We start from the raw sequence: 23756 nt of genomic DNA, 5'->3' as shown, positions 1-23756 counted from the left end.
CCGACTAAGCCACCCAGGCGCCCCGATCACATCGTAATTTCAATGGATGCAGGAAGAAAGGCGTTTAATGAACTTTGCCGTCTGTTCATGACAAGAAGTCCTAGCGGACTAGAGCTAGAAGGTAAATTCAACAGTCCGGTGAGGGGAATCCACGTACAGCAGCAGCAACCCCGAAAACAAAACCGCCCACAGCAAACGTCAAAACTGAGGGAGGAAACGGGACATCTACTATCGTGACTGAGCGTCCCTGCCAGCTCAACAAGACAAGTAAATGACAGAAAATCAGTAAGGGTTTGAAAGGGAAGAAATAAAACTTATCGTTCACAAAGGACCTGATTTCACGTGCATAAAACCTGAGAGGAACTGCAGATACGTAGAGTATCAGAACGAGCGTGTGCGCGGAATAAAACCGCCGTGTCCGAGGTCAGAGCCTCTGCGCAGGCGCAACAAAGAACCCGAAGATACATCACACAGTAAGACCTTTCGTGTCAGTGTCAGAAACCGAAGGGCTTGGGGCGCCCGGGGGGCTCAGTCGGTTGAGCGTCCGACTTCAGCTCAGGTGGTGATCTCACAGCTCGTGGGTTCGAAACCCGCATCGGGCTCTGTGCTGACAGCCCGGAGCCCGGAGCCTGCTTCGGATTCTGTGTCTCCGTCTCTCTCTGCCCCTCCCCCACTTGTGCTCTGTCTCGCTCTATCAAAAATAAATTAAATGTAAAAAAGAAAAAAAACCCAATAACAAAAAGAGTGCAGCGGGGCGCAAACTGCCGTGTTCTCAAACTTGACTGTGCGGCCGTCAGCACGGCTGGCCCGGTGAGATGGGGCGTAGCGACGGCGAGATGTTGTCTCACCTACAAAACGTAGGACAAGACAACCCAGGGCAGGTGAGTGAACTGTCTGGGTCCGACGGCCCGTCTTGCGGAGGGAGAAGTCGGGGTGGGGGCCTTGGGGACGGGCCGTGTGGACGTGCACACTCGGAGGCAAGTCTAAGCGTTATAAACGCATTCTACGGCAGGCAGCCCAACGCCTGGCTTCCAGGACGTTCCCCCAAGCTTCTTCGCCATCTCCGCGGCACGGCACCTGCAGGCCGTGGGCGTTCTCTTCTCTCTCGCCTCTTCCCACTGTTAGTACGTTTGCAGATCCTGCTGGCTCTATCTTCCAAGTGGATCAGAAACCACCCCTCTCGCCACGTCGGCTAGCGTCTCCACCTGCCAGCGTTCACCGCCTGGTCCTCAGTGTGAGTCGAGTCTGTGCCCCAGGCCCTCTCACGTGCCCTGGAGGCCTGGCATCGTCCACCCCTTCACCGCCGGTGCCTCCTCTGACCTCCGGTCACCCTGCGGCCCCTGCCTCAGGACCTGGCCCTTGGCTGCCCCTTTGTTTGGACCACACACCCCAGACGGTCCCTCTTTCCGAGACTTCTCTCCCGCACCAGCTTCGTGGTGCAGCCCTTCCTGGCTGCGTTGTCCCATCGCCTCCCTGCTCTCTGCACGCAGGCCTCCCCGCCTGGACTGCAGTGTAGACACGAGGCGGGGGTTGCCCGCTTGGCTCACTGCTGGAGCCCGAGCCAGAGGGGGGCCTCGTCCCCCACAGTGCCCGCTGTGGCGGGGGTGGGGGGGCAGCTGTTGGGTTGTGTTGAGGGGCCGGTCGAAGCAGATCACCACTGGGAGCAGGTGCCAAGGAAGAGGGCAGGCTCCAGGGCCATAGAGGGTTCAAGTGCCATGAACCCTGGGCAGGAGTCTCCGGAGTGCTCCTGCTTTGTTCTCTGTCTCCAGACCCTTGCGTTTTCTGGTCAGGAGTTAGGAACTGTAGTGTCTGTCCCACCCCTGCCCTCTGCCCCGACTCGGGCTTCGGTTGTAAGGCTGGCCTGGCTACCACTGCATTTCTGTCCCTCCTGAGGGGAGGCCCCAGACAAGTCTGCGGCTCAGGGTACCGGCCACCTGAGTTCTGGGTTGGGTGGGGTGCAAAACCCGGCTCCCCTCTGTCTGGCCTGGGCTGCTCCTCCCCAGCCCCCTGCGGTCAGGCCTGGTCAGCAGGGAGGGCGGGCCTGAGGGTCTGGCGGGGCGGGGCCGGGTCAGGCAGGGGCTCAGAACAGGCCCCAGGGACGCAGTGCCCGGGGCGAGGGTCGCTCTGGTGAGTCGGCGACCCCTCCCGGCTTGTCTCCTGCTCAGGAAAGCGGGGTCCTCACGGTATCCACCTCACAGATGGGGTGGCCCTGCATGCCTGGACGGCCCGCCTGCACCTGCCGTCCCAGTGCGAGAGTGTCCCTGTCCGGGTGACCTCTGCGCACGTGGCGTGTTTCTGTGGCTTGGCCCGCGGAGGCGGGGCCCGTCGGGGGGCGGGGACTTGCCTTCAGGCCAAACTTGTTCTGGAGCTCCTCCAGGCCCATCCTGTGGTACAGACTAGTGACGTCATGCCTCTCCTCCTGCGGGGCCGTGGCCTGCACCGGGGGGCCGGGGGGGGGGGGGTTGGGGGGTCACACCGGGGGCGGGGCGGCCGGGACCCCCCCCCCCCCCCCCGTCCCCGCCCGGCGGCCTCACGTTTGCCAGCTGCGTCTCGAGCTCCAGCACCTGCGCCATGTCCTCCCGCACCAGGTAGCCGTTCTCGGGGAGGTTCATGTCCGCCCGCAGCATCGCGGCCACCGACACCATGAACTGCAGGTATGCTTCCCGCACCTGGGCCGAGGGAGGCAGGACTCGGTCTGGCGGCCTCGGCCCCCGCGGCCCCCATGGAGCTCTCTGTGGGGGCGGGGGTGGGCGTAGGACACGAAGCGGGCCCCCGGGATGCTCCGGGGGCCAACCTCGGCCGGCGGGCGGCGGGACGGGGCGCTCCAGACCGTCCGCGCCCTCCCGGGCCGGGCCGCAGCCGCCACTCGCACTCGCGGACAAGCCGGTGCAGCGGCCGCGGGCTCCGCGTGAGTGGCCTGCTGCCCCGGACCTGCACCTGCGTGGGGAGCCACACGCTGAGGTCACGCCCCGACGGCTCGGGGCTACGCTTCCGCCCCCTCCCCCACGTCCCTGGGCTTGCACGGGACGGAGAGACCTGTTCTGTCTCCGTGGTTGCCTACAAAGGGCTGGGCGCCTGGCGGGTGCCCCGTAAAGGCCCCGGGGCCGGCCAGGGCTGTCAGATGCCAGGGTCCGGGGTGGGCTGCCCTTAGCGAGGCTGGACTCAGCCAGGGGGTCAGGCACTGGGTCCGGAGGGTCGATGCCCTTCCTGGACCTGCCTTCTTTGCGCCTCATCCTGGGAGGGGCTTTTCTCCCAGGCAGGGTCCGCAGAGGCCACACCTCCAGCGTCAGGCCCGTCGACGCCCTTGGCCTGGCTGTCTCCGCTCTGCTAGCCCACCCGTGGCTCCTTCTGTCAGCCACACTCGTCTCTGCCCCTGGCTGGACCGTCCTTCATGGCCCGGCTCACAGCCCGCCTCCGCCAGGAGGCCCACCATCCTGCTTCCTGGCCGAGGGCTATTTCACAATCGCACCTCCCACAGCCGGCTCCCAGCTCTTCCCTCTGGCCCGGCTCGCCGCTGTCTGCTCCTTGCCTGGCTCCTCCCTGGACCAGGAACCCAGTGGTTACGAGAGCCCCGCGCTCAGGTGGCCTGAGTTCAGATCTCGACGGGCCCTACGCGGTAGACCGGCAGCGTGGACCGCAGTCCTCACCGGTGAGACGGGGGTGAAGGGCGTGGGCCTCGGGGCCACCGGCTCAGCTGAGCCTGTCCCCATACGTGGCACGTGGTGTTTAGGGACGGTCCCTTCGACGGTGAGGACGAAGGCTGTGCTTAGCTTGTCCGCAGCTCTCAGCGCCCCGCAGGCGTTCACAAAGGCTAGCCGTGGGGGGCGGGGTCAAGGGGACCACGGGCAGGCCACAGGGGGGCCCTAAAGCTGCCAGGGAGGGGGGCCAGCAAAGTGCCTGAGGGGCCGGGGACGGCCGGACTCACCTTGTGGTTGTTGCCTTCGTCGAAATAGTATTCTCGGGACGGCATGCCCAAGGTGGGCTGGTCTATCTGGAGACACAGAGGGTGTGACCCTGGGCAACGAGCCGGGGTCCCCACAGCCTGGCTGGGGAGGACAGCAGCTCTCTCGACTCCCCCCGAACTGCGCCCAGCGGGAACGTGGGCTCCACCCGGAAAGGGGGACGCGCCCCGGCGCTGCTCTGCGAGTGACGGCCGGACACGCGCCGGGTGCGCTGACCAGGTGACCCAGGTGACGTGCGGGCCACGAGCAGGGCCTCACGGCGCCCTCGCCCTCCCTGCGTGGCGCGGGCTCGCTGTGGCCGGCGGTGGCTTTCTGAGGTCAGTTTTCCTGCCCTGGAGCCCGAGGCCCGGACAGACGGCACGCGGCGGCTCCTCTGACTGGGACCCGGTCCCCCCGCAGCTGGCGCCCCGGGCGGGACGTGGACAAGGGCAGGACCCTGGGAACGCCCCCGGGGCTCACCCGCCCCCTGGCCACGGCCCTGCGGGCGCCCCCAGCCAGGCACCAGGGACCCGGCCTGCCCCGGCCCCCCGGCGCGGCTCGTACGTAGATGATGTGCCGGCTGGAGTTCTGGTCGTCGTTCCAGATGAACAGGTCGATGAGGACGCGCCTGTTGAACTGCGCGTTCATCAGGGCCAGCTGCTGCTCCAGTTCCCACTTGGGGCCTGGGGGGTCAGCGCCTCACGCTGGAGACCGGCTGCGCTCCCGGGGGTCCCAGGCCAGGCCCTCGTCGGACAGTGGACCCCAGCCCCCTAAGCCCCAGAGCTCGGGGGACATCGTGGTGGCAAGCACACCTGTGGGCCCCGGCGCTGAGGACCCGCTGCGGGACAACAGGGCCAGGGATTGCCGGGCACCTGGTGCCCCCGTGCCCCGCCCCCACGCCCCGGGTCTGGGAGGCGCGTGCCCCCCAGGGGCCTGGAAGGGTCGCCCTCTGCAGGGCTGGGGAGCCCACCGGCAGCGGGTGCGAACTCGCCAGCCTGAGCCCGCGAGGGCTCGGCTCCAGGGAGCCCCGGGCGGTGACACCCGTGTGCTGAGCGAGGCTGCCGCAGGCCCCGGCCTTACCTACGCTTTCGTTCCACTTGTCCATGGCCACCGGCCAGCCGCCCATCAGATCCAAGATGTTCAGCAGGGGCTGCGAGTCTCGCTTTTCTATCACGCCTGCGAGGGAAGGAGGGTCACTCGCCTCCCCGCCACCCACCTTCACACAGGCCCGTGGGGATGCTGCACGCCGGCACAAAGCCAGGCCCCCGTCACACGGGGACGGGGACGGGGAAGGGCCCGGGAGGAGCAGAGACGGACGCGGGTGTCAGGGGCCCCGGGGGCGACCGAAGCAGACGCGCCGGCAGGACACGGGGCGTGGGACGGGGGACAGGCGACCGGCTGGTGGGGGGGCCAGGCCGAGGGAGGCCCTGCGGCCCGGGGGTGCTGCACGGGTGGGGGCCGCCAGCACCGTGGCCGGCCGAACACTCTGGACTGGACGTGGACAACTTGTGCAGGGCAGCGGAGGTCCGGCCGGGAGCTCGGGAACTGGGGTCACACGTAAGGTGAAGGCGAGGGTCCGGTGGCAGGGCGCCAGGTCACTCGGTTTGGCGGAGACTCACAGGGAGGCAGGGGCATGGGGGAGCCTCATGCTGGAAAGAGGGAAGGTTCCGGGCGAGCCCAGATGGGGGCCGGGGTTTCGGGAGGCACGAGCCAGAAGCTGGCGGCTTCCTCTGGCTGCTCCGGAGTCGGATGCGGGGACAAAACAGTGAGCCCTCGGTACTAAGCGGGGGGGGGGGGGGGGGGGTGCTCCCTACAGAGCAGCCGACACCCCAAGCTGGGCTTGCAGACCCCCAGGCAGGGACACGAGGGGAGACGGGCCAGAGGGGCGCGGGGTGTGGGGGAGCCGTTCCTAGGAGCCCGAGCACAGGGCAGTCCCGTAGCAGCACCCGGGTACACGTGTGGACACTCGCGGACACACAGGCACACGCGCGTGTGCGCCTTCCCTGGGGCTTCCAGGTGCGCCCCTCAGCATTGTCCTTCTGCCCGGACGGTGTGGCCCGGGCTGGGGTCAGGGTGTAAACAGAATCACGGGCAGCTGGCAGTAAGTCCCTGCCCCCGGGAGAGCCTGGGCCCGGCGGCCAGGTGGGGGCACAGCCCCCGTGGCCGTGAGTCCTGAGTGGCGTCCAGCTGCCACGCACTGCTGCGGGGACTGTGGGGTCCCGGACCCCCCACTCACTCTCGTTCATGCAGGAGCGGTACAGCATCTTGGCTTTCTGCACAGCCGGCCTGTCCTTGGCGGTGGAATTCTCCAGCACTCCTGTGGGCAGAGGAGGGGGCTGGACAGAGGCCTGAGGCGGCCGCCGGGAGAGCCAGGTCAAAGGTCCTGGTGTCACCCGTCCCTCTTTAGTGAGAGGAGGCCCCTCGGCCCCTGCGGGGCCTTTATTCCAGGGGGTTTCTTCTCTGCGGGCCCCACGGCCACCCTCGAGTGGGGCAGACGTACGGCCTTGCCCAGCTCCACCCCCGAGGTCACGGCGGCTCTCACCCTTGAGGATGATCTCCAGCTCGTCTCGAAGGACGTCAAAGACGCTGTACCGGGAGTTGGTCTCGGGGATCACGTGATGCTGCAGCCAGCCTCCGCACGCATACTGGTAGAAGTCGTCACACGGTTCCCCGGACGGGTCCATGTTCCGGAGGATCCTGGCGGCTGCTCGCCCGCAGGGGTGGAGAGGGAGAGGGGGGACCCAGTCGCGGGTGGCCGCGGACCGTTCGACATTCCATCATGGCTGTGTGCCCTCAGCAGCGTGAGTCACCCTCTCTGAGCCTCGGCGAGGTCGGAAGCAGGAATTCAAGTTCTAGGGCTACGACTTATTAGCCACATGACCTGGGATCCCGCGACCTCTGCCAGGACACCCACGGTCCGGCGCTGGGGCAACGGCCAGGACTGCCCGGCTCCCAGGAGGCAGTCTGCTGCCCCTGGAGCCCCCTCACTCATCAGAGTGTCTGCAGCGGGGGTGGGGGTGGGGGTGCTCTGGGCCGCCACAGGGAGTCTGTGTGCTGTTGGAGGAGACGGTGTCACCCCAGCACCAGAATGTGCTGCGTCACTGGTGGGGGGTCCCCGGCCGAAGGCTCTCAGTTGGATTCCCCACTTGGAACCCCCAGCCCGGGACCGTCCCTCGCCCTCTGTCCCACTTGGCTGGGGCCTCGCAGGAAGCACCGACCATGGACGCTCGTCCACGACCCCAGCATGGGCAGGAAAATCTCAGGTCTGAGATTTTTCCTGATGTTTCTTCAGACCGTTCTCACTGTTTTCAGTCTGCGAATGGCAGCATGTGGTCCCCGATTTTTAGACAAATTCGTGGGAGGAAGCTTGTATGTTCATGTGACCTTTCTCTCTGTGACTGAAGGAAAGAGCCCCTGTCCCTGAACTACCTTCCTCCCCATCACAGGGGCCTTGTGGGCGCAGGGACCTCTTCCTGGGGGCACAGGGCTGGGAAGAGGGAGCAGACCCGCTTTCCTCACCCACTGCAGAGACCCCGCCTGCAGGCGGGGCCAGGGACTGCCCACCGGCCCCCATGCCGTGTCTGGAGGTGGCTCCCCTTGGCCTTGGGAGGCCCTGCGCCCCGGGGCAGGGCTCTGGGAGGTGTGGGGAAGGGGCTTACCTGCTATCACGCAGCCAGGGGTGGTGCAGATTTCACCCATCACCTGGGGCCGTTGGATGGCTGTGGGCAAGACGCGGCGTGAGCGAGTCGGGAGGCAGAGTGGGATGGGGCACAGGTGAGGTGCGTCTGCTGGGGCGGGCAGGGCCAGGCCTCAAACCGCCCCCAGCCCCCGGGGCAGTCCAACCTGGGGTCCTCCCCAGGTGGCCCAGGGCTAGGGCTTACGTGAGGGGGAGCCCCACGCCGGCTTGAACGCTTCCGTAACCCGGGAGACTCTTCCGTGGACGCACCCTCTGCTTTCCACTGACCCCCCCAGGGCCCCCGGGTCCCCAGGACTGAAGCTGGTGGTTCTGCCTTCCTGCCTCTCTGCCAGCCGGCTCTCGCCCCTGTCAGGGTCACCTCCTCCAGGCAGGGTGCCCGTGCTGCTGGTCTCTGCACACTGCTGCCCCCTGACCCCCCTGCCGGGCCCCAGCTGGTTGTATAGGTGTGCACCTGCCTGGTCTGAGGGACGGCGCCCCAAGCCGGGGAGCAGGGAACACCCTGCATGTGGCGGGTGCTGTGTCCCTGCCGCTGCCCTGGCTTTCCGCGGGACTCTGGGGGCCCTGGGCGGGGCCCCGCGCCCCTGCTGCACCCCACCCACCGGGGGCCCCGTCTCCAGCCCACCTGCTTGGGCCATGTTTTGGAAGGGAAGGCAAAGCTACCTCGGGGTTTTCGTTTTATAAGGGTCTTCTCGTCCTCTGAGAAGCACAGCCGGCTAGGAAAGGACGGCGGCTGCTTCCCTGGGGAGAAACACAGCACTCAGCCCCCTGCCTCCCCCTGCTGGGGCCCCTCGGGGCTCGCTGGGGGCAGCCTTGCCATTTCCCTGCAGCGCTGGGGTCCAGGGCTCTCCGGGGGGCTGCCTGCCTCCCCACAGCCAGGCTGGGTCACCAGGGAGCCCAGCGGAACTTACCTCGGAGGGGAGGGGGAAGGCGAGGGGGCTCCCCTGGCTTGCCCACCCCCACTCTCCAGACCCACCCCCATCTGCCGGGGCCCAGGGGGCTCCTGAGTCGGAAGTCCGCATTCTTTCCCCTCAGGGAAGTCTCCTTTGACCTTCCTCTTTGATCTCAAGGTCATGGGCCGCACCCACGCAAGGTGGGCAGCTCCTGGGGTCCAACCGAGGCAGGAACAATAGGTTTGTGTAGGGGGACGGGAGGCCACTTTCACTGCCTGACTCACTGGCCACCTTCCCTGCATCCATCCACTGCACAGGGCAGGGGCATCACCCGGTCAGCATGGGGAGCTTCCGGGAGGGTGGGGACCCTGCCCGGAAGGGGGTGGGGCAGGGGCGAGGTGCAGGGAGAAGGCCTGCTGGGCCTGGCCCCCTACAGACCTGGCTTGTGGCCGAGTGTCCCCGCTACGGAGGCGCACGGAGACCTGGCGGGAAAGAGGGACCTCACGCAGGTCAGAGGCCGCAGAGGGTGCAGAAAGCTCCCGGAGTGTTGGGTGCTCCCTGGGGCCCTGGCCATGGGAAGACCCGCTTATGAAGTGTGGGGTTGGGGGCGTTTCTCCCCCCACCTGTGGCTGCCGCCCTTTGTGCCCACCGTTTGTGCACCCATGAGTCCAACCTTTGCCGACTGTGACAAGCCTGCCCCGGTGCCGGGCCCTGAGCGTTCAGATACGAGTCCGGCACGGGCCCTGCCTCAGGGAGCCCCGGCCCGTGGGGACAGGACAGCGATGCCGATCAGAAGCAAAAATGCAGTGGCGAGAGGGCACGAAGGCATGGCTGCCCCAGGGGGTCTGTCAGGGTCGTTAACCCAGACCCTTGGGACAAGAGCCGGACCTCGGACCCCAAAGGGCCACGCCCTCAGTGACACTCAGTGACAGTGGACAAGGCCATCTGAGCTCCGGCCAAAGACATGACGAGGAGGAGAAGGGATTTTTGCTTCTGATGAGGACGCGGAAAGTTGAAAGCGACTCTGGTTCCCTCCCCAGCCGGGAGAAGGAGTCGGGGGAGTCTGTAAACACCCATCCGAGAGCTGCGGACAGGAAACCCGCAGAACCAAATTCCAGAAAGGCACGCGCCCTCCCTGGGCAACAGGGACCTATGACCGCCTTGGGAGCCACGGCGCGAGGAAGGTGGTCTTGCACAAAGGGGGCTTCGGGCTGGAGGAGCCAGTAAGGCCACCAGCATTGGGGCTGGTGCGAGGGACGGGGTCCCACACCGCTCCCCCACGGGCCAGGTCCTTGTTCCGGGGCCTCCCCGAGGGCACGGGCGGGGCAGGAAAGCGGCGAGAAATCCCCGTGCGTGAAGATACAGGCCAACGTGGCCCATCATCGAGAAAAACCCAACAGAGTCCAAAGAAGTGGACCCGGGGACCAGCTGTCAGAGTTAGGGGACAGAGTCTTCAGCGATGAGGATCACGAGATTAAAGGATCTGGTACAAAAGACGGGAAACGTGTAGACAGATACGTGGTGCGCATCGCCAAATACACGGACACGGTCGGAAAGAACCGAAGCGAAGAATCTGTTTTGCGGGCTTCACGACAAGCTGAGTCTGCACTGGAAGGAATCTGTGTCAACGGAAGTTATCCAGGCCGACGCACAGGGGAGAGACACAAAACACACAGAACAGAGCAGAGGAGAGCCCGCAGAACCCCCGGTGGGGCAGCCACCTCGAAAGCCGGCTTGGCAACTTCTTACAGAGGCAAACGCGGCCTTACAAGGCGACCCCGCAAGTCCACTCCTGCGTGTTTCCCCAGGTGGTTGGAAAGCCCACGTCCACACGGAAGCCGGACCGTGAATTTTATAGCAGGTGCGGAGGGTGTTTTTGTTTGTGGTTCTGCAACCATGGTGTCCTGCCACAGAGCCACGAAGAAATAAACCGTATTACGGCCACATGGTGGAATTATTATGAAGCAATGAAAAGAAATAAGCGAGGGGCGCCTGGGTGGCTCAGTCGGTGAAGCGTCCCACTCCGGCTCAGGTCACGATCTCGTGGTTCGTGGGGGTGGAGCCCCGTGTCGGGCTCTGTGCCGACAGCTCGGAGCCTGGAGCCTGCGTCGGATTCTGCATCTCCCTCTCTCTCTGCCCCTCCCTAGCTTGTGCCTTGTCTCTCTCTCTGTCTCTCCCTCAAAAATAAACCAAAAAAGGCAAAAGGCGCTGACCGTCAGCGCGGCGGTGTAGTCGGTGAAATTGGTCCCCACGGGAATGCAGGTTGGCAGTTCTGAGACCACGACTGGGATTAAGTAAGCAGGGGAGGGCGGGAGTCCAGACTCCTCACCGCTGCAGGGGGAGGGCAGGTCGGCAAGGGCAGGGGGCTGGAAGGAAGCTCGTATTTAGCCCGACATAGACACAGACGGTGCACACACGGGGCTGAGCACGCCCTCGGCTGAGAGCGGCCGGAAGCAATGACCCGCCAGCAATGCTCACATCTAGGAACCTGAGCGTGGCTTCTGACACCGTCTCCCCGTGCAGGGAGCCAGGGGTCCTTGGAGAGACGCTGGGTTCTCTAACGGGGGCAGAAAAGATACAAGACGGGCCTGGAACAACTCACAAGGCTAGAAAGGAAGGAAGTGCTCCCCTCCCCTCCAGAGTCCCAAAGCCACAGTGACGGGGGATTGTCAGAGGAGCACCAAAGCCACGACAGAGCCCCCGAGGTCAAAGCTGGGGCGATCTGAACACAACTAGCTCTGGATCCTAGTCCAAAGTATAAAATTCACATCCACGAGTCCATGCCGACATAAATACATCACCGCGTAAATACATAAATGGGGGAAATAGAAAAAACCCCATATAGAAGAACTCCAAATCGTTTACGGAGGTGCTCTGCCCGGAGAGATGTGGATTCCAACTCCCCCCGCCCCTTGGGCGTGAGCTGTCCACGGTGGCTTCCTTTCCAAGGGGACAGTATGGAAAGCGAGGGGAAAGGTAACTTTATGGTGGAGAAAGCCGACGAACGCTATATGCTGGAGCCACGTGGTCACTGTCAACGACAGCGACGAGTCATTATAAGTACGTACCCTTCGTTTACGGGCCTTCCTCCCCAAAACACATCCAACCATGAGAAAAACATGTGACAAGTCCCGCCTGAGAGACGTTCTACAAAATACGGGGCCAGGACACCTCAAAACTGTCCAGATCATAAAAACAAGGGAAGTCTGAGAAACCATCACAGCCGAGAGTCGCCTACGGAGATTTGATGAATAATCAAATGCCTCCGTGGCATCCCGTAGGATCCTGGGACAGAACAGGACGTGAGGGAGGAACAGAGGAAATCTGGAGAAAGTGTAGACCTACTTAACAGTCATTGGCAAATGGGGCGCCTGGGTGGCTCGGTCGGTTAAGCGTCCGACTTCGGCTCACGTCATGATCTCGCGGCTCATGAGTTCGAGCCCCGCATCTGTGCTGAGAGCACAGAGCCTGTTCCAGATCCTCCGTCCTCCTCCTGCCTCTCTCTCTGCCCCTCCCCCACTCTCTCGCCCTCACAAAATAAACATTAAAAAAAATAATACAGGTTGGCCTTGACTTGAATGATTTATATTCCCTCTCTCTGTCTGTCACCACGTCCTGTGTCTCTCTCTCTCTGGAAAAAAAGGCCACAGAAATCTCAGAGGGTGGAAAACAACCTTCCTCCCCGGAGAATGAGCACGGGCTGGTCGTCAGGCAGGTGCGTGTACGAGGTTGACCGTGTGGCCAAGGAAACCTCAAGCTGAGACGTGCGTTTTAAGCAGGTGGCCTCCCCAGGTGCCTGATGGAAACAAACAACAAGCCTTCTCTGGAGGGAAACTTCTCGGCCCAAGAGACACAGGGTCCCCACACGTAAAGCCAGTGCGAGCACGGATTCACTCCAACACGGCGAGAAGCTTCCACGGGTGTGACCAGCACATGGCAGAACCGTGAACCCCGAGGATTTTGTATTCTGGGACTCTCCGATCCCGAATGTCTGGGGCATCACGGGCCCCCAGTCTCGACTCCTCCCTGCCCCCATGCTGTTGCCGGAGGACGTTTTCTCCCTCTCGTCTGTGGGCTGGCCCCGTGGCTTGCTTGGGCCAACAGAATGTGGTGGAAAGGATGCCTGCTCCGGTCCTGAGCCCAGGCCCTAGGGGGCCTGGGGGCTTCAAGCCGTCCTCCTCCACTCTGCCCAGGCCCGCCTGCTGGTCCTCGTAGCGGGTGCGAGGACCCCCTGGAGGGGGGGCTGAACAGAGTCCAGCCTGGGTGGGCCGACTTGGCCGTGGCTGTGCGCCTGTGTGCGCGTCCCAACAGACGAACGTTACTTTAACCCCCGAGCACCAGGGCAGTTTGTGAGGAAGCAATAACCCGGCTGATGCAGAAACGAATCCGAGTATGTTTGGAGAAGTAAAAGAAAACACTAAAAACAAGGGCAAGAAACATTTAAAAAGAATCAGTGTGTGAAAGAATAAATTGTAAATTCTAGACACACGAAAGAACGTGGTGGCCAAGATCACATTTCTGGATTTTTTCCTCCGGGCTGCACTGTTTGCTAATTGAAACCTAAGTGACAACATGTCACAAATTCCAGGGTTCCATGGAATCTTTACTGCACTGCAGGTACAGGCATATTCAGATATATTTTTGGAGAATCAACATTCTGCAAAATGCAGCCAACATTTTAATTCACACCCGAGGGAAGGCAGCGTCCTAAAGGGTATGTATTCCGAGTTATTGCAGGCTAATTGGGGGAGAATTTCTGCAGATCTAACACAGGTGAAGAGAGGGTTAGTGAGTTGGAATATAGCCCAAAAGAATTTACCCAGGAGGCAGGACAAAGTCAGAGACGGAACCTTCCCAGAGACACTTGGAGGATAGAGCGAGGAGGGCTGAGGACACGCGTAATCAGAGTTTTAGAGCGGGAGAAGAGAGGTCGTGAGGGAGACACAGCATTCAGAAAGATAGTGCACGACTTCCCACAACGAATACACGGTATTGATGCGGAGATCCGGGAATCACAACTTACCCAAAGCAGAATAAACGAAACAAATGTTCGCGGCCAGATGCCTCATGGTAAAAGTGAGAAGATACCAGAGACAAAGGAAACACAGCTCGGAGGGGAAGAACGTTCACCTGACAAAGAACCACAGTTAGATGGGCCCAGATTTCTGCACAGCGGCTGCAGAAGCCAGGAGACCGCGAGACTAAATCTTTAAGCCATCGAGGGACAATGGGGTCCAGATTTGTCTCATCAAACTACCACTGAAGGATGGGCAAAGGTGGGGGGAGGGAGAGAGAGACTGAGAGAGAGAGAGAGAGAGAGAGAGAGAGAGTCACAAGCAGACTCCAGGCTCAACATGGAGCCCAACGCAGGGCTCGATCCTATAACCCTGGGATCGTGACCTGAGCCAAAACCGGGAGTCAGATGTTTAACCGACTGAGCCACCCAGGCGTCCCTACCGTGGAAAAATTGTTACCGCGGCGCTCCCCACACTTGCCTGGTCACAAGAAGGGCCTCAAGTGTCCATCATAGTACAGAGGTTGAGGCCTATTGTGGACTGAACGTGGCTTCACCCCAGTTCACAGGCCAAGGTCCTGGCTCCCGGTGGGCCTGCCCGAGGAGGTGATAAAAGTTGAATGAAGTCATCAGGGTGGGGCCCAGCTCCTGAGAAGAGGCGGGTGAGGCTGCCACCCCCTGGTCCGCAACCCACCCCTTGAATAGGAGGCTCCAGAAGCACGTGCTTTGGAGAGAAGAAAGATGATTTCGAAAGGACATCCTGAGCTGGGAGACGGGAGGACGAAGAAAGCTCGCGGGGTGTGCGATGAGCCCAATGAACCCGGCTGTATTCACTAACGCTGCCTCCGTGAGAGACCAGAGTGAGAGAGAACCGAGTCTCGCCCGCGACCACACGGAGCCGGCACGGGAGAGGCGTGAACGGCTCTAAATCCTTGCGCGTCGGGAAGCAGAACGGAGGTGCCCATCAACTGACCGCCTCACTAGCTAACCAGCCACGCGCACGTCTGAGGCAGAAGGGGTCTGCTTCCTGCTCGGAACGTCAGCAGCCACGACACTACCCTGCCCGTCCTAACGACAAGAGAAGTCTAGATCGTCCGCAGACGTCACAGCTTCTCGAGAGCCCCGTCTAGGGCCTGGGGTCAGAGAGCAACTCGGGAAAGAGTTTCAGAGCGCGAGGAGCCCCTCGAAGGAGGGACGACAGCGTCCGCCCTCTGACGGGACCCAGGAGTGAGCCTGGTCACCACGCAAGTGGGTAAGAGGGACGGAAGGAGGCGCAATCTTCGCGCGTTCTTAGAGGCCACCCGCGCGTTGGCTCGCTGGTTTGGAACAGCCGGGAGGGAACGCTGCCTCACTCGCGTGTTCTGGCCGGGGGTCTTTGGCAGGTGCTGACGAGAGACACTGGGGGCAGCCATCGGAAGGCCAGAGAGAGCCCCCTCAGGGGCCCAGGCCAGACGTCATCCGCTTCCGCTGAGGCACACTCACCAGGTTCCCCTGCTTGCCCGCGCCTTCCTCTCGTCGGGAGCAAGGGCCTGAGCCGCTGGGGAAAAGGCAGTAAAGCTCGCACCTCCAGGGGTCAGGCAAAAGCCCACCGGTCTGGAGGAGGGTCAGAACCAAAAATCCTCTGCCCGTGGGACAGGACAGGAGCCCCCTGTGGCCCCAGGATCTTAGCATGACATCAAGCTGACGTCTGCTGCCTCTAGAGAGAGGGTGGGAAACTCAGGGGTGGAGCAAACTTTGGTGGACGAGGGGACCAGCACAGGGATGCTCCGGTCCAGGGCCCAGGGCGGCTGAAGACCAGACGTGGCCGGTGCATCAGGGATCGCGTGCCCCCGGCGCGAGCCGAGCACTGGCCACCTACCCTTTGTGGAGGGACTGAGGCGCGGAGAGAGGCCCCTCTGTGTCACGGGCATCCGGGGGCCGCTGCCAGTGAGGCTGAGGCAGGGCCGAGGGGAAAACGGGAGGTAACGGCAGCCAGCCGGTTGCTGGAGGAATTCGAATCCGTGGCGCCCCGAGGGTGACTCCTGACTAGCTGAGTCGAGCCCACACACCAACAGACTGGCAGGACACATGTCCCCGTTTCCAGCCACAAACACGATGTGCCTCGGTCTCTACCCTTCCCCACGTGGTGTTCAGGATTCGGCGAAGGTGCGTGAGACACACACAGGCAAAGGCCGGAAAAGCGGACTGCTACCAAATAATCGGCTGAACTCGATTCACAGAGGGGCGCCTGCGGGGCTCGGCTGGTTGAACGCCCGACTCTTGATTTCGGCTCAGGTCATGATCTCGCGGTTTGTGGGTTCGAGCTCCGCATCGGGCTCTCACTGTCAGCACAGGGCCCGCTTGGGATCCTCTGTCCCCCCCCCTCTCTGCCCCTCCCCTGCTCATGCTCTGACTCTCTTTCAATAGTAAATAAACATTAAAAAAAAAAACTTAAAAAAAAAAACAAAACTAGATTCAGAGAGTGCCCAAATGCTGGCACCATCAGAGCTGAACTTTAACACAACTATGGGTGATACGTTAAAGGATTTAATGAAAAGGGAGGACGGCATGCTTGAACAGATAGGACATTTCAGCAAAGAGGTAGAAACTATAAAAAGGAGTCGTGTGGAAATATCAGAAATAAAAAGCGTATCATTACAGGTGGAGGATTTTCCTGACTGGCTGCCCAGCACGCCGGATCCAGCCGAGGAAAGACGCAGCGAACGTGGAGACTAGTTCGGGTCAGACTCTTTAATCCGCAGCACAAAGACTAAAAGGGTGAGAAACACAGAACAGGCCATCCAAATATTGCGGGACAGCATCAAACCGTCAAGAGAAGAAGAGAGAGAGAGAGAGAGAGAAAGGGGTCAGAGGAAATATTTGAAAAGATAATGGCTGAGAGTTTCCCAAGACGAGTCGAAGAAAGTAAAACCCCAGATTCCAAAGAACACACGCGGCACGAATCCTAAAATACTGAACCGCGCCCGCGCTTCCCCCGGCCACACCGCAGCCGAGGTCAGAGAGAAAAATCTCGAGGGCAACAGAAAGAGGAGAAACGTTACAGATGGAAACAGCAGAGACGGGAGTCATGGCGGCCTTTCCCGCAGCAGCCGTCTGAGCCAGAAGGCAACGGAGCGACTGAGGGAAAAACCAAACGGTCAACCGAGGATTCTCTACTCAGAGATAAAAATCTTTCAACACGCAGAGGAAAGAAAGGCTTTTTCAGAGAAGCAGAAGCTGAGGAAGTCCATTTCCAGCACACCTGCCTAGGATAAATCCTGACGGAGGGTCTCCAGGAAGGAGGGACATGGGTCCAGCCGGAAAGAAAAAGAACGGAGAACTACGGAATGGCGTTTCTTCTTACAACAAAAACAAGTAAGCGAGCCTGGCAAGGCTCCCCCAGACCCGGGATCCATGGGATTCTGGAAAGATAACTGTATACCTTATATTTGTGCAGGCTCAACCCGTATTACCACGCCTCATAACCACCTAACAATTGATACGTGGAACGCAGAATGACGGATTCTTTGGCTTTCCTCGACATGAACAGGACCCCAGCGATCTGGCCTCTTGTTGAAGAAGCAGAACCTGAGGCCAGGCGGAGTGAGCCAGCTGCGTCTCAGTTTACAAACCGTCCGAAGGACCTCTTCGTGCAGGAGACCGCAGGTGTAGCTCCTTGAGCTGCATTGAAAAATTCTTTGGAGGAAAGATCAGAGAGGTTGGGAACAGAACTTGCAGATTTAGAAATGTCATTTTTTTAAAAATGTTTATTTAATTTTGAGAGAGACAGAGCATGAGCGGGGGAGGGGCCGAGAGAGAGGGAGACACAGAATCAGAAGTAGGCTCCAGGCTCCGAGCTGTCAGCACAGAGCCCGACGCGGGGCTCGAACCCACGAACCAAGAGATCACGACCTGAGCCGAAGTCGGACGCTCAACCGACTGAGCCACCCAGGCGCCCCTAGAAATGTCATTTTGAAGGGACTCACACCAAAGTGATTCACTGTTGGGGAACCATCAGTACTGGGTACTCAAGCCCCATCCTGCAATCCACGAAAATCTATCTTAGGACCAAGAGGGTGACATCTGAGAGGCAGACGGGCTGGTAATGAAATAATGTGACCGAAAAAAAGGAAGCCTCTGGAACGAGGTAGCTATTAACGACAAGGAAACCAGGTAACGGCAAAGAGGGGAGACGCGACCCAACTTTTCTTCATAGCTCAGCTGTGTATGACCCTCAGTCTTTACCACAAAGCACGGACACGTCTGTATTGTGAGGGCAGGGTCTGGGTTGTGTAGGGAGCTGAATCTGCCTTCCCTTCGGCACGTCGATAACCATACTGGTAGCGGGTAAATGACAAATCGGCTATTTTGCCATTAAATCTGCTCACGAACACCATGACAGACGTAGGCATTTTTCTAAGTGTTACTGATGCATTACATCCTGGGCCCTCAAGTAAGCCTGTCGTGTGTGTACTATGTTATGTTCCATTTCACAGACGGAGAAACTGAGGTGCAGAGGCACGGAAGAAACCTGCCGAGGTCACGCAGTAGGATCTGGGGCGGGGGGCCGGCACGCCGAGCCATGCCTGGGCATTAACCACAACCTTATAACGCCTCCTCACGACCCAACACTGACAGTAAAAGAGGTTCAAAGTCAAGGTTTAGATACGGAAAGCCACCTCAGTCCAAGGGTTAGCAATAGTTTCCTGTCAGGGGCCGGGCAATAAATATTTTGGGCTTTGTGGGCCACACACAGACTCTGTCTGACCAGTTCAACTTAGCTCTTGCAGCAGGAAAACATCCACAGACAACACAGACATGAGTGGGCCCAGCTGTGTTCCAATAAAACTTTATTTACAAAACCCGGGCCAGAGTTTGCTGGCTTCCGTGCTGGAAAGTGAATGTGGCTGCTTTGTAGGAGCAGGATTCCAGGAGGGGCAGGACCGCGGACATGGGGCTTCATCTCCTACTGTAATTTCTATAAAAACGCGTGGGATTTCCCGAAAAGCACTTGTCCGTAACTTTTTTTTTTTTTAACGTTTATTTATTTTTGAGACAGAGAGAGACAGAGCATGAACGGGGGAGGCGCAGAGAGAGAGGGAGACACAGAATCGGAAACAGGCTCCAGGCTCTGAGCCATCAGCCCAGAGCCCGACGCGGGGCTCGAACTCACGGACCGCGAGATGGTGACCTGAGCTGAAGTCGGACGCTCAACCGACTGAGCCACCCAGGCGCCCCATCCATAACTTTTAAAACAACTGTTCAAACAAAAAATCAACGAGAACCCCTAAATGGACAGTGATAGAAAACCTGCAAGCTAGCTGAGGGAAAATAGAGGAGGAAAAAATACCAGAGCCACCCAAAAGAAGGCAAAGACAGCCATAACGAAGGCCAGGAAGACTGAATTCTCCGGCTAAGAGACAAAGACCCCAATCCAATCCAGATTCGTACGGTTGCAAGAGACACATCGAAGGCGAAAGACACAAGAGGTCTGACAGAGAAAGAATGGAAGAAAATGGGCCGAGTGGTTATATTCACATCGCGCAGAACAGAACTTTAGGCAAAAGATATTAAGATAGAAGGTGTCACTGTGCAATGATCGGCTGTGTGAAGACACCGTTTCTAACCTTGTCTTCACATGATAACGTAGCCTTAAAAGAGGCAAATTAATATTTGGCATAAATACGAGGAAAACTGGTGGTTCTCACACAAGAAAATTGAAAAAAAACCCAAATATATAGAAGATTCGATTGGTGTGGATATATCTGTATCTCCAATTTCATCTAACAGTTAGTGATTGGGTGTCTTCCACGAACACACATGGATTGTTTGCAAAACTGACCACGTGGCAGTCCCAAAGCGAGCCTCAGCAAACACCCAAGAATCAGCACCGCGTAAACCCTGGTTTCTGACCACAATGCAGTTAAGCGAGAAGCCAACGAGAAAAGGTAACTGGTCAAATCTCCGTACGTCTGGAAATTAAAAAGAAAAAAAAAAATTCGAAATAACTCAGGAATCCGGGAAAAAAATCATCGTGGAAATGAGAAAGCACTGAGAAATACACAGTAACACTGCATGTAAATTCTTCTGCGGACTCAAAGGGCCTGAGGCCGAGATCAGCTGGGGGGTGGAGGCCGGGGGGACAGTCCCGTCCTCTGGAAGCCTCTCAACCAGGTGTTTCCAGCCCAGCGAGCCCCGAACTAGGCTCCTCGAGGTCTGGGCTCCCCAGGGCTCTCTGTGCAGCCAGAGGCTCCTCCCCTGCCCCCTGCCCCTGGAGCTGGCAGTGCCCCCATCCTGGCGGGGGTCCCAGAGGGGCCAGAGACCAGAGCAGCTGGCAGGGGTCCTCCGGGCGCCTGGACAGGCTGGGAGCAGCGCTGGGCTGGGACGCCCATCCCATCCATAGGCTGCGCCCACTTCTGGTCCCCAGAAATAGCCTCGTCTAGCAATGGATGGCTGCTTCCCTGCGGTGCACAGGGCCAGGGCCAGGCCAGGGTCATTCTAGTGACAAAGGCCGTGATGCCCTACTGTGAGCCCCTCTCCGGAGTCCCGTGCCCGCTGCCCTGGGGGTGGGGGTGGGGGTGGGGGGTCAGCACCCACATCCGGGCTGGGGTGGCGCCTGTGAGCAGCAGGGTGCAGCCCAGGTGCAGACACGTGAGCCCCACCCCCGCCAGGCCCCCCACCCAAGTCGGGGACAGCCCCTCCCTATCCACGCAGAGGGGGAACCAGAAGAGGAGTGTCCTTGCACAGCAGCCCCGGCTGCACCCCCGGGAGCCCAGTCTGACCCCTCCCACCGTCTTGCACCCAGGGGAGCCTGTCTGGGGGTCACGACTTCTGCAGGGCGGGGGAGAAGGAGGAGGGCAGCCGCCTCCGTGAGACACAGGTGAGCGCAGGGGAAGAGCGCGGCTCCCGCCACCCGCCGGCCGGACCGCAGTGCGGGAGGGGAGGGGGCTGCGCGGAGCCTGCGGAACCGGCCGGGGCGGCCGGCCCTGGGCAGAGCCTTCTGGAAGGGGCCGCCGGCGCCCTGCAGGTTAGTGCCAGGTGCGGACCCTGGGCCCCCGCCTGCCCCCTCGACCAGACGGGCGCATCGGGGTGGGTGGGCGGGGGGCGCCTTCACTCACCTCCGCCGCGGGCGGCGTAGAGGAGGCCCAGGGCCACCAGGGCGACACTCAGCAGCAGCAGCAGCAGCAGCAGCCCCCCCTCCAGGAGGCCCGGGCGCTTCTGTCCCGACCAGCCGGCAATCTCCACCATCCCTACCGGGCTCTCGGGCTTCCCCATCGCCAAGTCTCTAGACGGGGGAAAGTGCACAGCTGAGAAAGTCCAAGGCCAAGGGCAAGGGCTGTGTGTCCGGCCAGGGTGGGGAGCCGCGCGTGGAGCCCCTGGGGCCCTGCCCGAGTCTGGGAGGCCGGTCCCTTCAGGACACCGGGCTCCTGTCCCCACTGCCCGGTCCACAGCCGGCTCTCGGCCTGTGTCTCGCTAGCCGGTCTCCCCAGGCCAGAGCCTCTGAGGGCCCGAGGTGCCGGTGGGGGGGCGGGGGCGGTGCGGCCCGCGGGCCATGGTGGCAACCTCTCCCCAAGGTCGGCTTCTCCAAGCCCGCTCTCCAGCAGGGGTCGTCCAGGGACCACTCTGCTTACAGCTGGGGGTGGGCACCAGGGACCCAGCAGGCCCAGCTCCCCATGCTTGCCAAGGGGCTAGGGCAGCGGAGCCGGCCTGGGGCCCTAGTTCCCCGGGGCTGGGGAGGGGGTCCTGGAGTCCTGGAGCTACGGGCCCCGAAACCCCTCTGGGAGGTGGCATGGGCCACTGGGCTTCCTGCCCACCTTTCCCGCCCGGAGCCCAGGAGTGGACCCTGGGGAGACCAGAAGGACGGGCGCCCACGCAGGCAGTGACCGTGAAGGCCAGCCCCAGCAGCCACCTGGCCGGCGTGCATCCCTGTGTCCCCCTTCCCCACCCTCCCCTGCCCCCGCCACTCCAGGGGTGGGCAGCGGTGGAGGACCGTCAGGGTTGTGGCAGACAGGAGAGGGCGCGCTGCCTGGGGACAGGCGGGGACAGCAGACCCCGAGGGCTCTGAGGTCTGCACTCCCTTTGGCAAGTGGGCGTGCACACGCCCCTCTTTGCTGGCGCGCACAGCCCTGCCCCTGGGACGGCTGTGCAGCTGGGAACAGCTGGCCGCTGGCCTGTGCGTCAGACTCCCGGTCCTCAAACACCGTGACACAGCCGAGCCCCGCACCAGTGCCCACGCTGCACCAGGCAGGGCCGCGAGTTCGGGAAAAGCCTGAGGAAGACCATGCCAGTCGGGCCCATGGGCAGGCAAGCGTGGCTGCTGAGACACGCTGGGGCTGGCGCAGGTGTCCCTACCTGCCAATGCCCAGGGGTCTGCCTGAGTTCTGTCTCCCGCTCTGGACGGGGGCGGGGGTGGGGGGGTGGCCCTAGGCGGGTCTTACTCTCCCCGGGCCTCACCTGCTCCATGACCCAAATGGAGAGAAGCCGGGCCTGCTCTGATCTCAGCACCCTCCGCAGCCCCTGCCCGTCACCTGTCTGCGCACCCCATGTGGTCCTCCGCCCTCAGCACCCGGCAGACCCCTCCTTGGAGGCTTTGCCCTTCCCCCAGACCCTCCCCCCGCCCCCTCACTCCCCAAAAGCCCCTGCTCAAGGCCATCTTCCCAGTGGAGCCTTCCCTGGGTCCGTCTTCACCAGCCTGACCCCCTGACCTGATTTCTGTTTTGCCACCAGATGTGCGATTCAGGCTCGATGCCCCTGACTTCCGTTTCCATGGTCCCCCTCCCCATGGGAAATGTCGGCACCATGGGGGCGCGGGGCTCCGTCTGCCTGGGTCCCCAGCACCCACTCTGGTACCCACGACCCCAGAGGCATCAACCAACGTCTGCTGAACGATGAACGAAGGAACGGGTTCGGCTGGACGGGTCCGAGCCTTGGCCTAGGGTCTGTGGCTCCGGCCTCTCCAATGGCTTTTGTCTTAGGTCAGAACTAGTGAATGCGTTCTCTCCTTCTGTGCCGCTCGCTTCCAGGAACTCAGTTTGGCAGAAAAGTGCGCACACACTTTCATATTGAGGGCTAAGGGCAAAGCCAAGTGCTAGGGAATCAGAGCAGGCCTCTCTGGGCTATGGTGGTCAGCCAAGGAAATGGGGCTCGTCGGAGGGGAACGGTGTGGGCGTGCTCACAGAATGCTCTGCCCGGCCCCTGGGAGACGGGCTGGGCACTGCTAGGGTGCTCCCTCCGTGCTGCCCAGGAAAGCTGGCCCTGGCAGGCAGGCCCCCTCCCTCGGCTCACCTTCAGGTCACTCGGGGGCGGCCTCGTCCCAGGGGCAGGTCTCAGAAGGCTGGGTCGGGCTGGCCTAGAGCTCCCGTGAGCTGGGGCCAGGTGGGAGGGCTCCCAGGGCCGGAGAGCAGTGGCTTCAGGTGGGGTTCCACTGAGGCTTCCGGGCCTCCTTTGTGACGCAGGCGAGGGTTCCCTGGAGGCGGGACCATCTCCCACTCACCGGCAGGGGGTTCCATCTGGGTCTGGTGTGGGGGAGGGGCCGAGAGCAGCTCCTGGCCGAGCGAGGGTCCCTTTGCGGGCCTCTGGCCCTGCCTCCTGCTTCCTCCTCCCTCCTCGGCCCCACCGTCCTGAGGGGGCTGTGGGGGCTGCAGGGAAGGAAGGCCAGGCCCTCCCCCCGCCCTGCCTGCGAGGCGGGGACCAGAATCCCTCACTGGCAGTGGGGTTTGCCAAGGCCCCGCCGTGGGGCTCTGCCCCTTAGTCTCCAGTGAGATTGGTGGGTTCTGGGGGCCTCGCCAGGTATAAAAGGAGCACCACCTCCCTACCCGAGACACCCACGTTCCGCCAGCTTGGGACTCAGCAGCCTCCCTCTGCCCCTGGGGACTCTTGAGGGGCAGTCGGTCCTGGCTAGGGGAACAGGAGAGGCTTCTGGACTTGACAGGGGCACGCCAGTGCTTCCGAGCGTGAACCAGTCGGCCGGCTGACGGAGGCCGGGGGCTCCGGGTGGAGCAGGTCCAGCCACAACCCAGGCTTCTGTTCCTCGGGCCCCACTCGGGTGCCAGCACGGTTCTGCTCCTGTTTCAGAACCCCACGGAACAAGCGGTCCCCCAGGCCCCTGGGACTGGAAGGGTGTCTGGGCAGGGCCGCCCATGCTGGGTCCTGCTGGGAGATGTCACACCCTTTTGGGGTAGCTCTCTGCTTGCCCCCCCCCCCCCGGAGGAGGGCAGCACTGGGGGAGGGGGGCT

At 61.7% G+C, this 23756-nt stretch overlaps 1 protein-coding gene across 3 annotated transcripts in view; it reads right to left on the bottom strand.

Annotated features, from left to right (window-relative positions):
• The window catches only part of MMEL1 (membrane metalloendopeptidase like 1), a 32116-nt gene extending 8366 nt beyond the window's left edge, over window positions 1-23750 (bottom strand). The window contains exons 1-12 of one of the 3 annotated variants that reach the window (XM_047869974.1): window positions 23337-23750; window positions 22807-23036; window positions 20640-20806; window positions 8299-8376; window positions 7601-7660; window positions 6484-6645; window positions 6178-6258; window positions 5022-5117; window positions 4506-4624; window positions 3926-3991; window positions 2535-2669; window positions 2345-2434 (exon numbers count right to left, since the gene is read on the bottom strand). In XM_047869974.1, coding sequence (XP_047725930.1) covers window positions 2345-2434; window positions 2535-2669; window positions 3926-3991; window positions 4506-4624; window positions 5022-5117; window positions 6178-6258; window positions 6484-6645; window positions 7601-7660; window positions 8299-8376; window positions 20640-20796 — 1044 coding nt within the window. In that variant the 5' untranslated portion in view covers window positions 20797-20806; window positions 22807-23036; window positions 23337-23750. Of the gene's footprint in view, window positions 1-2344; window positions 2435-2534; window positions 2670-3925; window positions 3992-4505; window positions 4625-5021; window positions 5118-6177; window positions 6259-6483; window positions 6646-7600; window positions 7661-8260; window positions 8377-20639; window positions 20807-22806 lie in introns of those variants that run through there. The other 2 variants (XM_047869975.1, XM_047869976.1) reach the window with 2 other exon arrangements.
• Between the last annotated feature and the right edge of the window lie 6 nt (window positions 23751-23756).

This window comes from Prionailurus viverrinus, chromosome C1 (genome assembly GCF_022837055.1).
Source record: "Prionailurus viverrinus isolate Anna chromosome C1, UM_Priviv_1.0, whole genome shotgun sequence".
Taxonomy (NCBI): domain Eukaryota; kingdom Metazoa; phylum Chordata; class Mammalia; order Carnivora; family Felidae; genus Prionailurus; species Prionailurus viverrinus.
The sequence above is the reverse complement of the archived record's forward strand: the minus strand, read 5'-3'. Positions and strand labels throughout refer to the sequence as shown.